At 40.1% G+C, this 14,861-nt stretch overlaps 1 protein-coding gene across 7 annotated transcripts in view; it reads right to left on the bottom strand.

Moving 5' to 3' along the window:
* Nucleotides 1-2,982: 2,982 nt before the first annotated feature.
* lrch2 (leucine-rich repeats and calponin homology (CH) domain containing 2) overlaps nt 2,983-14,861 on the bottom strand; it is a 159,172-nt gene continuing 147,293 nt past the window's right edge. For 4 of the 7 annotated variants that reach the window (XM_078211709.1, XM_078211711.1, XM_078211705.1 and 1 more), the window contains one exon: nt 2,983-10,773. In XM_078211709.1, coding sequence (XP_078067835.1) covers nt 10,654-10,773 — 120 coding nt within the window. In that variant the 3' untranslated portion in view covers nt 2,983-10,653. Of the gene's footprint in view, nt 11,269-14,861 lie in introns of all 7 variants that reach the window. The other 3 variants (XM_078211710.1, XM_078211706.1, XR_013497658.1) reach the window with 2 other exon arrangements.

Genomic DNA, 14,861 nt, shown 5'->3' with positions numbered 1-14,861 from the left:
AGTTACCAACATAAACGTGTTTTGCAGCATCAGCCCAGGCAGTATTGCAAGACATGTGGATAAAAGTTTAATAGATAGCATGAGGCGGCACAGTGGTTAGCACTGCGGCCTCATAGCGCCAGGGACGCGGGTTTGATTCGCGGCTTGGGTCACTGTCTGTGCAGAGTTTGCACGTTGGCTGCGTGGGTTTCCTCCGGGTGCTCCAGTTTGCTCCCACAGTCTGAAAGATGTGCGGGTTAGGTGCATCGACCGGAATAGGTGTTGGGGTGTGGCAATTAGGGGAATTTCACAGTAACTTCATCAGTGTGCCTTACTTTTGACTAATAAACAAATTTTAAAAAGAGATTAAGCCAGGATTTCGCAAACTTTTCCAGCCACTGTACACTTTTATACAAAGTAAGAAACATTTTTCTACAGAGTGGTCAACGTTTGGAATTTGTCCTCAAATGGTAGTTAACACTTTAAAACAGATGGATATTTTTGTTAATCAAAGCTTTTAAAGGATGTGAGACAAAGTCAAATATGTGGAGTTAGATCATAGATCAATCATGACCTCACAATAGTGAAATAGGCTGGAGGGGTAAATGGGCAATTCCTGTTTCTAGGTATACGGAGTGATTGACTCAAGTAAACTACAAATTCTTAGGATGGGATTTTACAGCCTCACTCGTCCGGAAACCGGAAAATCCCACCCAAGGTCAACGGACCATTCCATGGTCCGCCTCTCACCCATTCCAATTGCTGTGGCGGGCAGGTCAGTAAAATTCTGGCCTTAATCCAAGACAACTGAAATTACTGATATCAGTTTCCATATCAGTGCAAGTTTATGATGTTGACTAATGTCAATACCCACAATAGTTTTCAGATAGAAATTACTGGTTAATATTTATTTTACAATTAAAAGTTTACTGCAAAAACATCCGAAAGACCACTTGCTGAGGGGATGTTTTCATATGCTCCTAGGTTCTTTAAGAGGTTCATCATATTTTCTTGATAGACCAGGTTACATGCCAAAAGTTACATCCCAAGGCAGTCCCTCATGGTAGGTTGGTGTAAAAGGTTGGATCTCATGGGATAAAGGGGGAGGTGGCTGGATGGGTGGAGAACTGGCTTGGTCACAAGACAGAGAGTGGTAGTGGAAGGGTCATTTTCCGACTGGATGCCTGTGACTAGTGATGTTCAGTAAGAAGTCTCACAACACCAGGTTAAAGTCCAACAGGTTTATTTGGTAGTAAATACCATAAGCTTTCGGAGCTTGCTGCTCCTTCGTCAGATGGAGTGGTCTCTGTTCTCAAACAGGGCACAGACACAGAAATCAAGTTACAGAATACTAATTAGAATGCAAATCTCTACAGCCAGCCAGGTCTTAAAAGGTACAGATAACGTGGTTGGAGGGAACATTAAACACAGGTTAAAGAGGTGTGTATTGTCTCCAGACAGAACTGTATCTAGTGTATAGCATCGGTTGAAGGTCCTGTGCGGTGAAGAAGTCTTGTTCGAACCTGTGCATGAAGATGTTGGCATATTGAGGTGCGAATTTTGTCCCCATGGCTGTTCCATGTGTTCTAGTGATGTTCCGCAGGGCTCTGTATTGGGACCTCTGCTGTTTGTGATTTACATAAACGATCTGGAAGGTGGTGTAACTGGGGTGATCAGTAAGTTTGCGGACAACACGAAAATGGCTGGACTTGCAGATAGTGAGGAACATTGTCAGAGGCTACAAAAGGATATAGATAGGCTGGAAATTTGGGCAAAGAAATGGCAGATGGAGTTCAATCCAGATAAATGCGAAGTGATGCATTTTGGTACAACTAACGTAGGGGGGAGCTATACGATAAATGGCCGAACCATAAAGGGTGTAGATACGCAGAGGGATCTGGGTGTGCAAGTCCACAGATCCTTGAAGGTGACGTCACAGGTGGAGAAGGTAGTGAATAAGGCATATGGCATGCTTGCCTTTATAGGACAGGGCATAGAGTATAAAAGTTGGGGTCTGATGTTGCAGTTGTATAGAACGCTGGTTCAGCCGCATTTGGAATACTGCGCCCAGTTCTGGTCGCCACACTACCAGAAGGACGTGGAGGCTTTAGAGAGAGTGCAGAGGAGGTTTACCAGGATGTTGCCTGGTATGGAAGGGCTTAGTTATGAGGAGAGATTGGGTAAACTGGGGTTGTTCTCCCTGGAAAGACGGAGGATGAGGGGTGACCTAATAGAGGTGTATAAAATGATGAAAGGTATGGATAGGGTGAACAGTGGGAAGCTTTTTCCCAGGTCGGTGGTGATGTTCACGAGGGGTCATAGGTTCAAGGTGCGGGGGGGGGGGGGGGGGGGGCGAGGTTTAACACGGATAACAGAAGGACGCATTTTACACACAGGGTGATGGGGGCCTGGAATGCGCTGCCGGGCAAGGTGGAGGAGGCGGACACACTGGGAACGTTTAAGACTCGTCTAGATAGCCACATGAACGGAGTGGGAATGGAGGGGTACAAAAAAATGGTCTAGTTTGGACCAGGGAGCGGCCCGGGCTTGGAGGGCCGAAGGGCCTGTTCCTGTGCTGTATTCTTCTTTGTTCTTCTTTCCTTAGTATATTGTCATTCACAATTCCTTCATAGTGGGAAACCAGTAATGGTCTACTTTTTCTAATAGTCAGAATTGAATCTACAGAGATTGGTCAAATGAAAATACATGTGCATTTAATTTAATACCAGACATGGGACTAATGTGGGAAGATGGCAGAGGAAGAGAGAGAGTGAGATAAATGTTTATATTGGCACTTACCCACAGGAATGAAACTGCAGCAAAAAAAAGTGTAGTTTAATGTATTAAATCACAATGTACCATTTTATGTTGGTGGAATTGGGGTGCAGGTAATATAAAATTATCAAAAAGTCAAAATAAGCAACAAAAGAATAGAATTCATTCTGGAGTCATTTTAAAACACTGGTACAATGAACAAAGAGAAAATAAAACACAGCTATCTGAAAAGACAGATTTATTTCCTAAACATGAAAGTTTATGAAACATACTGTACATTATACATATATGTACATCATCTCTAGATTAGTCAAATGATTCCATGCATGCAAAACGTAATACAAATTATTTACAAAGACATTTGTAGGGTTTCATAATTAAAAACATATTTGGGAAGGTTTTACAATTGAACTCATGGTACAGCCAACTAAACTTACAGAAATATACAGCATTTTGAATTAAGACAGGAAAATAAAACATTGCATGAAACAATCTGTAGAATAATAGGGAAGTAGGACATTTTCAATACATTAATTTACACATGATTTTAGGCAATCTTTTTGATTTGCAGGAAAATGTTATCAAACAGCTTTAGACTCCTTATGCTTCACAACTGCAATGAAATGTCGTCACCAAATTCCTAGCTGCTCAAAATCTTTTTAGTTGCAAATAACACATTTCCATCAGTATTCTCGATGAATAAAAATATGCTATTTACAAAGATGATTTTTACAAATTTTGTTTGCAAATATTTCCTATATACACATTCAATTTCTATGTACATTGACTTTGTAAAAGATTCATAGGGCATATAATTCCCTGAAATTACTATCGGGCAAACTGGTAATGTGTCTGATATTTGCATGCAATTGTGAAATATGCATTACCCAGGATCCGAGAATTTGGTCTGTCACTTTGCCTCATTGACCCGATTGCCAGATTTTCTCAGCTGAAATCTTTACAACTGCAATTGATTGAAACTATATCATCCACAACGGTGAATCAGAGCACTGAAAACTGGTTACCAACATGTTTACTGTTTTGAAAATTGATGACTCATCTGAAAAAAATCTTTGAAGTAGGAATAATTACAAAAAAAATTCTTGGCCTCAAATTTAACATACTATAAATCCAGTTTACTATTTGTGCAAAAGTTTGTTCCCTAATTTTGTATGAAATAGTCACAAAAGTGCTCCAGTCTCGGAGAAATGCTTCTTATAAAACAAAAATGTTCACTAGTCAAACTACACTCCACTGATTGCACAAAACCAGTTATTTATACAGGAAAAATATGCTCGTAGATGCATGAAAAGTACGAGGAAAAATAATTACTGGAGATCTTCCTGCAGTTGTTTGACCATCTGCAAATGTCAATATTTCAAAAACATTAATACAAAGCACATGCCTTATATATTATGATGTAAATATCACTCAATTAATTAGATTCCATTTAGACAGAACATAAGCCTTATAATGACAATCAACTCCCCTTGCAAAACATGATGCTAAATAATTTCAGGGCTAGTGCTCTTGCAAACAATGCAATCTGATTTCACAATCAATATCCATTTACATTAATAACCAAATTCATGTATCTCATGGAATGTAAAATCTGTACTGGAAGATATAAAGTGACTATAGTTCTGTTGAGCACAGGCGTTCTTTACTGTTGCCGGGTCAAAATCCTGGAACACACTCTCCCTAACAGCACAGTGCTGTACCTACGCCACAGGGTTTGCAGCAGTTCAAGGCGGCAGTGCACCACCACCTTGAGGACAATTAGGCAATAAATGCTGGTCTAGACAGCGACACCCACATTCCATAAATGGATAACAAAAGGCATTAAAGACATTTTATTTGGGCACATTAAGTTGTAACATGGAATAGCACTTGTGGAAGGAAGCTATATAATTTTGCACACACATTTAGAGTAAAGTTTAAAAATGGGCCTAATGTGCCTGCACACAGCTCTGACCAGTCTCTGTTCCTACTGAGCTCGTTTTAGCTCCAGTTCAAATATGATTTTAAAAAAAAATACTGGTGTTTCCTGTCCCAATAATACCGTTATGTCGTTCTCCCTCCAGCAACTGCCAGACTCTCAAAGAAATACAGCAAAATAGAGATTAGTTTAAAAAGAGGAATTTGTAAATTCAAGGCTCAAGTTGTGTATTGTTAACCAACAACCAGCAGCTTCATAAAATGTTAATCTGTAATGGTTTAACTAAACAATCATGAAGGGAAGCAATCTTTTTTGCACTCGGAAGTGTAATGAAATTCCCTCTTAAAAAACTTTTAACATTAAATAAATTAAAGATTTATATTTTCTGAACAGAGTAAAAAGACTTGAACAAAACTTTATGCTAAAATATATGCAAACAATATCATACACCAAATTAAATAGATGGAAATAAGATTAAGCTAAAGAAAAGCAATTCCGAGGCACAAATTAAGAACTATACAATTAAAATTTATAAACAATTGCTTTGATACAATATGCCACCTTCAACATTTAGGTGCTGTATTTACCTCTATTTGCACAGAATACAGTATACTTTATTTTTTGGCATTTCAAGGGTGCATTGAAATAAAATTGAATATTTTACACAGTAGTTAAATACATTTCATGATTCACCAAGTTACATTTGTTTGCATCAAGGTCAGCTTATATGCAATATTGCTATAGCATTTAGCATTTATTTGAATATGGACGGACACTGGCTTAATTTTCACCAGGAACTGATGGGAGTTCTTCCAGTGATTGTTCTATTGAAACTAGAGTGCAAAGATGTTGACGGGTAGAATCTGTTGTTGTATTTGCATTTAGCCTACATTTTCAACATCTTGGGTATCAGCAGCTCATACAGCTAGAAGATCAAGGGAAATCTTAGTCTCCCTGACTAAATAGTTCAGGACGTTTCTAATTAATACTATAGTAAAAGACATTCAAATCACCAGGTATAACTTCACTTACTGTATTGTGAATCTTATAGTAAAACAAATACAAAATGTAAACACTTGCTTACCTTACTGTCCCTTTTTCCTTCTGTCCTTCCATAATTTTTTGTTTTATTTTATCTAATCCTTTCCTTTCTAATCTTTTAATAAGCACTTTAAAAACAAAAAAATATTTAAATTATTTAACTTTCCTTTCGACTCCCAACTCCTTCCACAATCTAGCACTGACCATTTAGTTTGGAGACAGGAAATTAACATTTTATATAGTAAAAGGCAATTTCCCAACATCAACCTCAGAATGAACGAATAAAAATGAATTCTGTCAAAGATCTGGTAGATGATCAGGATAATCAGAGGAAATGCCCAGCACACTATCCCAGATTTTGCAGTAAAAATAATGATGAAGCTATCACTGCTCACCACCATTAAACAGTAAATTGGACAGTGGTTTTCAGTGACTGCACATATAGTTAAATGTGGAACTCAGCAAATTGCAGTCAGAGCTGTCCTGCTTTTTGAGAGGTTCTGCTGCAACAGTAACTTGCCAAGAGACTGTGCATTGAAGTACATGGAATGACCTGAAATTGGCCCACTTGCATGATAATTGCTGACTAACGTCACCAGAAAGAATGGGGCTTCTCCATTCAATTTTTTTATTAGTGTCAGAAGTACGCTTACATTAACACTGCAATGAAGTTAATGAAAATCCCGTACAAGAAATTATAAGTTTTATGTGCATGATCTTTCTGAATTACTGTCAAACCATCTCTCTAGCACTAAGACTTTTTATTTACAAGTGTGGAATCTTTTCCTTTCAGCTCTAAATTATTAGAGATGTGAAAAAAATTGGCTCAACTTTCTCAATCACATATTTCTTTCCTTCTCTATTACACCTTCTGTACAGGATTTGGCATGTAATTAACTGTTTCAAGTTACAAGTCCTGGTTTAGATCCCACATGCCTCAGTAATAATTCTTCAATCTGAATAATTAAGGAGATGTCATTGTTTGTCCTATTCACAGAGATCCCAGATCCCTTATAGATCGTTATATTTTGGATTTCTAATTACAGCAAATTTCGGTGCAAAGTCCATAGAAAGTCATGGAGAAGAAATCACCAAGTACCATACTTAACAGCTCCTATAGTCAAGAGAAACAGTCTTCTTTCAATGAGTTCACAATGAAAGGAAACTCTAATCCATCAACTAGTCCCTAGTTCTTTGCAGCAGAGACAGATTTTGATATTGCTGCAATTTCAAAGAACTTGTTAAAAACACTTGCTATTATTTCTGAACAGACAAGGCAGAATCAGTTTGACAAGAAACCTCCAAAATAAATAACTTCGTTATAATCAGGAATGATTTCCAACAGATGTCTGCCTCTCTAAACCAGAGGTTTCACAATTTTCCTTGAACAATAATGGATTACTCACGGTCAGATATACATTTTCCTATTAACATTAAGTGCTTGATGTACTTGCCAATTTCAGTACTAAGAAAAGGGTGTGCAGTCAATTTGATTGATCAGATGTTGTGTATAATGGGCAGCCGATCCACTGTTGCTTGTTTTGTACCACCATCCGAGACAAATTTCTACCCCATAATTTCAAAACTAAATTTTGTCTGATACAAAAATTCACCATGTGGTTGATGATGAATAAGAAAGCTGACTACAGCAAGATATTAATGGACTTGTCAGGTAGCTATAACAATTGGCAAATGGAGGGCAATCCAGAAAAGAGTGAGGTAATACATTTAGGGAATGCCAACAAGGCAAGAGAATACACAATAAGTGGTGGAATAACGAGAAGTTGAGAATAGAGCCGCCTTGGAGTGTATGTCCACAAATCCATGGTGGTGATTGGACAGGTAAATAAGGTGGTCAAGAAGGAATATGGGATAGCTGCCTTTATTAGCTGAAGCATGAAGATAAGGTTATACTTGAGGTGTATAAAACACTGATTTGGCCACAGCAGGACAACTGCATGTAGTTTTGGTCACTGCACTGTAGCAAAGATTTGATTGCACTAGAGATAGTATCGAAATATATGAAGATATTGGCTAAACTATAGAATTTTAGTTAAGAGGAAATTTTAGATAGACTAGGCTATTTTCTTTGGAAAAGAGGTAGCTTAGGGGACAGCTAATGGAAGTGCATAAAATTAGGAGGGGTCTAGATGGAGTGGATAGAAAGGTCGTGTTCCCTTTGGTTGAGGCCTTGGGTAAGATGCTCTTTCAGAGTCAGTGCAGACTTGATGGGCTGAATGGCCTCATTCTGCACTGCAGGGATTGTGATATTTTCTCTTACCAAGCATTTCAATAAAAGACCCATTCCTGTTTATAATATTTTACAAAACATGTAGCTTCAAACTTAACTATATTTAAAAACTTAACATCTGGCTGTTAATTGTAGTCTTCAGGCAGAACAGATGTGCAAACCCTGCTCTGACCAAATTTCCAATTCCAGATTAATAACTGTTAGCCAATCACTGAACACCACTCCAGTTATATAATCATTCAATTCAGTCTGGACAATACTATTATTGAAAGAGAGCATTTACTCAGCAATTTACCCTCCATGGATGAGGTCCTATGAGGTAGGAGGATAAATTAATAATGGCGTAAGTATTATTTTTCCAAATAAGAATTTTCATTCTTCAAATAAATAACCTGAATAAATATTGAAGAATGCTCTGCTACCTTTAGGATTTTCTCCCAGTTCTGTTGATTCGCAAACTTGTTCTTGCTTAGAGAGCTTCAATTTCTTGGCTAAAGTCTTAGGAAAGTGTATTTGGATTTAATAAGAGCTCTAATTTCGATGTGTAGATGATTAAATAGTTGGCAAACAGTGAAATAAGAAACAGATGTAAAAAAACAAAAACTTGAAAGATACTTGTAGGCATTAAAAAGTTTTTGTTCTCTTAATCGAAGGCCACAACAATAAGCTTTGACCAGGTTAGCAGATGAAGGATTAATTGAGGGAGATCTGGACTCTGACTGGATAATGACAGTGTGGCTCATCAAATACAAAGAAGAGTGTATACGGAGGCACTCCACAAGAGACTTCATTACTCAGAAGGAAAAAAACGGTTCAAAATTGTCAAAAAACGGTATGACTGGCACCTGTGATACTGGAGTCATACTTCCAGGAACAGAAGACTATTCAGACCAATTGATTCCAGTCATTCCAAAGTTTTACCGGTTTTTCCTTCTGGGCATCATTTATTTAGTGATATTTCCTCACCCAACTGTGAGGAAAACATCAGAAAATTACTCGTGTCCTGTCCACGTGCAAGCTTGCATCTGCATCAACCATAATCTATTTCCTAATTATGGAAGGGACTGAAGTAGTAAGGTATCAGTCCTGAGATTTTCTACAGGGTAGGAAGTAGTATGGATTTGAAACTGGGGAGATTAAGTGTGATAAAAAAGACTTTGGCTGATGCCGTTGTCAACCAGTCAGCACTGTTGCATGTTTCTTGCCAGCCAAAAGACTTAGTACTAGCTGTATCTCATTGAATGGCACCAGTCTAATTTTGATGGCACTTCACACCCTAGCACCTAATACTGTAGGACACTATGCAAGACACCTTTCCTGACAACACCTTGGCCTAGTACGAATTCTCTCCGTGAGGATTTTGCTTAGTACATCCATGGCAGGCATCCAAATGATCTTCGCTTGTACAACTTCCTCTCTAAACCTCTAAGGGCGGCACGGTAGCACAGTGGTTAGCACTGCTGCTTCACAGCTCCAGGGACCTGGGTTCGATTCCCGGCTTGGGTCACTGTCTGTGTGGAGTTTGCATATTCTCCTCCTGTCTGCGTGGGTTTCCTCTGGGTTCCTCCCACAGTCCAAAGATGTGCGGGTTAGGTTAATTGGCCATGCTAAAATTGTCCCTTAGTGGATGCGTAGGTTAGAAGATTAGCGGGTAAATATGTAGGGATAAGTGGGTAGGGCCTGGGTGGGATTGTGGTCAGTGCAGACTCGATGGGCCAAATGGCCTCTTTCTGCAATGTAGGGTTTCTATGATAACCTGGCATTGAAGTTGATTTTACTGAACTAATTGTTAATGTTTCCTGGAAGAAACAAGTAAAGATTTTAGACGCCTGAAGGCTTTCAATTATTTTTGTGTTATTAGCAAGCCCTATCCAGTTTAAGACAAAAATAAAATACTGCGGATGCTAGGAATTTGAAATAAAAACAAAGTGCTGGAAATATTCACAGATTCTGTCAGACCCACGAAGTATTTCCAACATTTCTGTTTTTATTTCAGTTTCAAGCATTAAAATTTCAAGTAGTCTGAGGCAACAGGAACAGTCATGGATGTCTGATATTTAAAAGGCTCAATAGCACTCAATATAAAAAATACTGGTATGAACCAGTTGCTCTGGCACAGAAAACCTAATAGCCCTGAGAAAACAATGGCACTAGAGGGCACCAATTAAATTTAAAATTTACTAACTCTCAAAGCTAAACTAAAATCACAAAAATAATAAAACAACCAACGAGACACCATTATACAAAAAAAAGATTCAAAAGATCTGTACAGCACTGAAAACCTTTTCTCTTGTGTTAACGCAAGCAGATTATATCCGGAAGTGTAATTTTGTTGAACTGGTGGGAGGAGGAAATCACCTGCATGGTATGAATAATTAAATTGATAGTGTTGCAAAGACTGAGAAAATAACTTATTCTGCACTGTGTGGCAGCAACAGTTAGCTGGTGCAAATACCTGGCAAAACAGATAAACATGGCCATTTAATCTAACAGCTGTCTTAAATAGTGAGAGCTGTTATATTGGCTTTTAAAATGCTGATTTAACTACTATTTCTGCAAATATGATATTTGAACAGAACTTACTGTAACCTTGGCTGTAAAACTACAACTGAGTGCATGAATGTAACCATTTTACAAATGGTCCTTAACATGGAAAGAGGAATGTTCATTACACAGTAGATAATTGTATGTGTTTAGATGTAGGCAGTTCAAGTAGAGCTTGCACTGTAGAACCCACTTTCACCAGTCCCCTTTCTTCCAATATATGATGAGGAAGACAAAGTTTATCCTACAAAAATAAAAAAAATAGATTAGATTTAAATTGAAGTTTATTCTACGAATTGTCTACAAATGCCAGTTGCATTAGACCTTCCCACATCAGCCATTTAATTGTTTGAGAAATGTGTTACTTTTGAATACAAATTGCACTTTAAGTCCCATTTATATAGTTACACAGCATCCAATGTCATGACTTAGCCGTTACTCAGAGCAGAAATCTTAACCAATCTAATTTTCAGACAAAATATATATCATGACATACTTAATTCTAAAACAATTCTCAAATTGAAGAGGTTCCTTGAGGAATCAAATGTATATACGATGGTGTTTTGACACCAAGGAAGATAAGTCTGTTCTAAAAACAGTGGGAGAAATTTGAAGTATATTACAGTAATATACTAAGTGCAGTGAAGGAAATCTTGAGTATAAATAAAAGGATTTTTCTGTAAAAAGCAAGCACGTGCAGGTCATCCCTTATCCTCCAAATGAAGAGTGGCTGAGAGACCTAGAGAAAGATTACAGGAATCAAGATTTACTATTCTGTCAGATACAAATGTGTCATTAATCAAGTGAGATTGAAACCACTTATTCTAAGCATAGCTATTAACACCAGTGAATTTACCCAGAAGAAGCTCAGAGGTCTCAATATCACCTGTATGGAGAGAGGCTCATCACTGTCTCACGAGTTTACCACCATTATTCCAGAACAGGACAAAACAAGCCAGCTTCATAAAATCGCTACAGTGCGGAACGAAGCCATTTGGCCCTCGAACATGCACCAACAACAATCCCACCCAGGCTTTATCTGCGTAACCCCACGTATTTACCCTGCTAATCCACCTGACACTAAGGGGCAGTTTAGCATGGCCAATCCACCTAACCAGCACATCTTTGGACTGTGGGAGGACACTGGAGCACCCGGTGGAAACCCATGTAGACACAGGGAGAAGGTGCAAACTCCACACAGTCACCCGAGACTGGAATTGAACCTGGGCCCCTAGCGCTGTGAGGCAGCAGTGTTAATCACTGTGCCACCGGGATTCACTACACCACCTCACACGCACAAGATATTCTGGATGCGTTGCTAATTACATACACAAAGACGTTGACCTATTTGCTAAAATGGTTTGAATTATGCGACCATAAATTAATCTCAATAATCTATATCTGTCTTAGAACAAAGAACAAAACAGCACAGGAACAGGCCCTTCGGCCCTCCAAGCCCGCGCCGCTCCCCGGTCCAGGATTGAATCCTGAATCCAGGATCCCCGCCCAATTTTCCAGCCTACCTACATACCAATATCCTATCCACCGAGCTGTCCCTCACAGCTACGATGCTTTGTTCATTACAACCTATTAACTCACCCCCACCCCCCCATTCCAGACCATGTGATCTCCAGGGAGAGGCGAAAACCCAGAGTGAAAAACCCCAGGGCCAATATGGGGAAAAAAAATCTGGGAAATTCCTCTCCGACCCCCTGAGGCGATCGAAACGAGTCCAGGAGATCACACTGGCCCCGATCGGAAAATGCTTCCCAACCCTAGTCATTTCCACTTCCACGAACACCATATGAATTCCCTGCCCCCGAGACAGGTTCCCAACTATCCGCAGTCTCGCTCTGTACTGGCACCAGCAAGATGATCATAGAATGAAGCCTTGAAACGAGAAACAAGGAACAATTAGCCCGCGCCGCTCCCTGGTCCAAACTAGACCACTCTTTTGTATCCCTCCATTCCCACTCCGTTCATATAGCTGTCTAGATAAGTCTTAAACGTTCCCAGTGTGTCCGCCTCCACCACCTTGCCCGGCAACACATTCCAGGCCCCCACGACCCTCTGTGTGAAATATATCCTTCTGATATCTGTGTTAAACCTCCCCCCCTTCACCTTGAACCTATGACCCCTCGTGAACGTCACCACCGACCCGGGGAAAAGCTTCCCACCGTTCACCCTATCTATGCCTTTCATAATTTTATACACCTCTATTAAGTCTCCCCTCATCCTCCGTCTTTCCAAGGAGAACAACCCCAGTTTCCCCAATCTCTCCTCATAACCAAGCCCCTCCATACCAGGCAACATCCTGGTAAACCTCCTCTGTACTCTCTCCAAAGCCTCCATGTCCTTCTGGTAGTGTGGCGACCAGAACTGGACGCAGTATTCCAAATGCGGCCGAACCAACGTTCTATACATCTGCAACATCAGACCCCAACTCTTATACTCTATGCCCCGTCCTATAAAGGCAAGCATGCCATATGCCTTCTTCACCACCTTCTCCACCTGTGACGTCACCTTCAAGGATCTGTGGACTTGCACACCCAGGTCCCTCTGCGTCTCTACACCCTTTATGGTTCTTCCATTTATTGTGTAGCTCCTCCCTACATTATTCCCACCAAAATGCATCACTTCGCATTCATCAGGATTGAACTCCATTTGCCATTTCCTTGCCCAAATTTCCAGCCTATCTATATCCTTCTGTAGCCTCTGACAATGTTCCTCACTATCTGCAAGTCCTGCCAGTTTTGTGTCGTCCGCAAACTTACTAATCACCCCAGTTACTCCTTCTTCCAGATCATTTATATAAATCACAAACAGCAGAGGTCCCAATACAGAGCCCTGCGGTACACCACTAGTCACAGGCCTCCTGCCGGAAAAAGACCCTTCCACTACCACCCTCTGTCTTCTATGACCAAGCCAGTTCTTCACCCATCTAGCCACCTCCCCCTTTATCCCATGGGATCCAACCTTTTTCACTAGCCTACCATGAGGGACTTTGTCAAACGCTTTACTAAAGTCCATATAGACAACATCCACGGCCCTTCCTTCGTCAACCATTTTGGTCACTTCTTCAAAAAACACCACCAGGTTAGTGAGGCATGACCTCCCTCTCACAAAACCATGTTGACTATCGTTAATGAGTTTATTCCTTTCGAAATGCGCATACATCCTATCTCTAAGAATCTTCTCCAACAACTTCCCCACCACGGACGTCAAGCTCACCGGCCTATAATTACCCGGGTTATCCTTCCTACCTTTCTTAAATAACGGGACCACATTGGCTATCCTCCAATCCTCTGGGACCTCACCTGTGTCCAGTGACGAGACAAAGATTTGCGTCAGAGGCCCAACGATTTCACCTCTCGTCTCCCTGAGCAGCCTTGGATAGATTCCATCAGGCCCTGGGGATTTGTCAGTCTTTATATTCTCTAACAAACCTAACACTTCCTCCTTTGTAATGGAGATTTTCTCCAACGGTTCAACACTCCCCTCCGAGACACTCCCAGTCAACACATCCCTCTCCTTTGTGAATACCGACACAAAGTATTCATTTAGGATCTCCCCTACTTCTTTGGGCTCCAAGCATAAGTCTCCACTTTTGTCCCCGAGAGGTCCGATCTTGGTTATGGATCTTCCTGTCAAATAATAGTTAACAGGTCAGCTAACGCTGAATTATTGTGAAATAACTGAGCGGCTTCAGTAGCCTCCAAAATTCACTGTCAGTTAACCCTAACTACAAAACAATTTACAAACATATGAAATAGGAAGTAGGCCATTTGGTCCTTCAAGCCTGCTCTGCCATTCAATAAAATCATGGCTGGTTCTGTTTGTGTTTAGAGTTCTACATTCCTACCTACCCCCGATAATCTGAAATTTACTTGCCTAACAAGAATCTACCTATCTCTGCTTTAAAAATATTCAATGATCCCACTTAGATCGCATTCTGAATTTGCATAATTAACATCCAATCTAAAAAGCTTCTGATTATTAAGAGATCAATTGAGAATCGTTAGCTCATGACCTTAAAATTTCTCTCCTTTTGTGATTTGCCAAAGGAGGATTGGTTGATTCCCTCAGTAGGTTGTGCATATTTTTAATAAGGAGGTTGGTACTATGAGCGCTGACACTATTTGAATGGATTAATGTGACAGTTTGGTGAGCTAAACTCAGGCATCATATTTTGCAGGCGTGGGGCCCGATTTTACCATTGCGTTGCACCCGTTTGAGCGTGAACACTTGGGCATGAGGTGAATAGCGCGATCCGCGCCCGCACAGATTCCCACTTTACCAAGGCCCGAAAATGGCTGCAATCGGAACCGCGCC

The sequence above is a fragment of the Mustelus asterias genome, chromosome 4, assembly GCF_964213995.1.
Source record: "Mustelus asterias chromosome 4, sMusAst1.hap1.1, whole genome shotgun sequence".
Classification (NCBI taxonomy): domain Eukaryota; kingdom Metazoa; phylum Chordata; class Chondrichthyes; order Carcharhiniformes; family Triakidae; genus Mustelus; species Mustelus asterias.
This window is presented reverse-complemented; position numbering and strand designations above follow the sequence as displayed.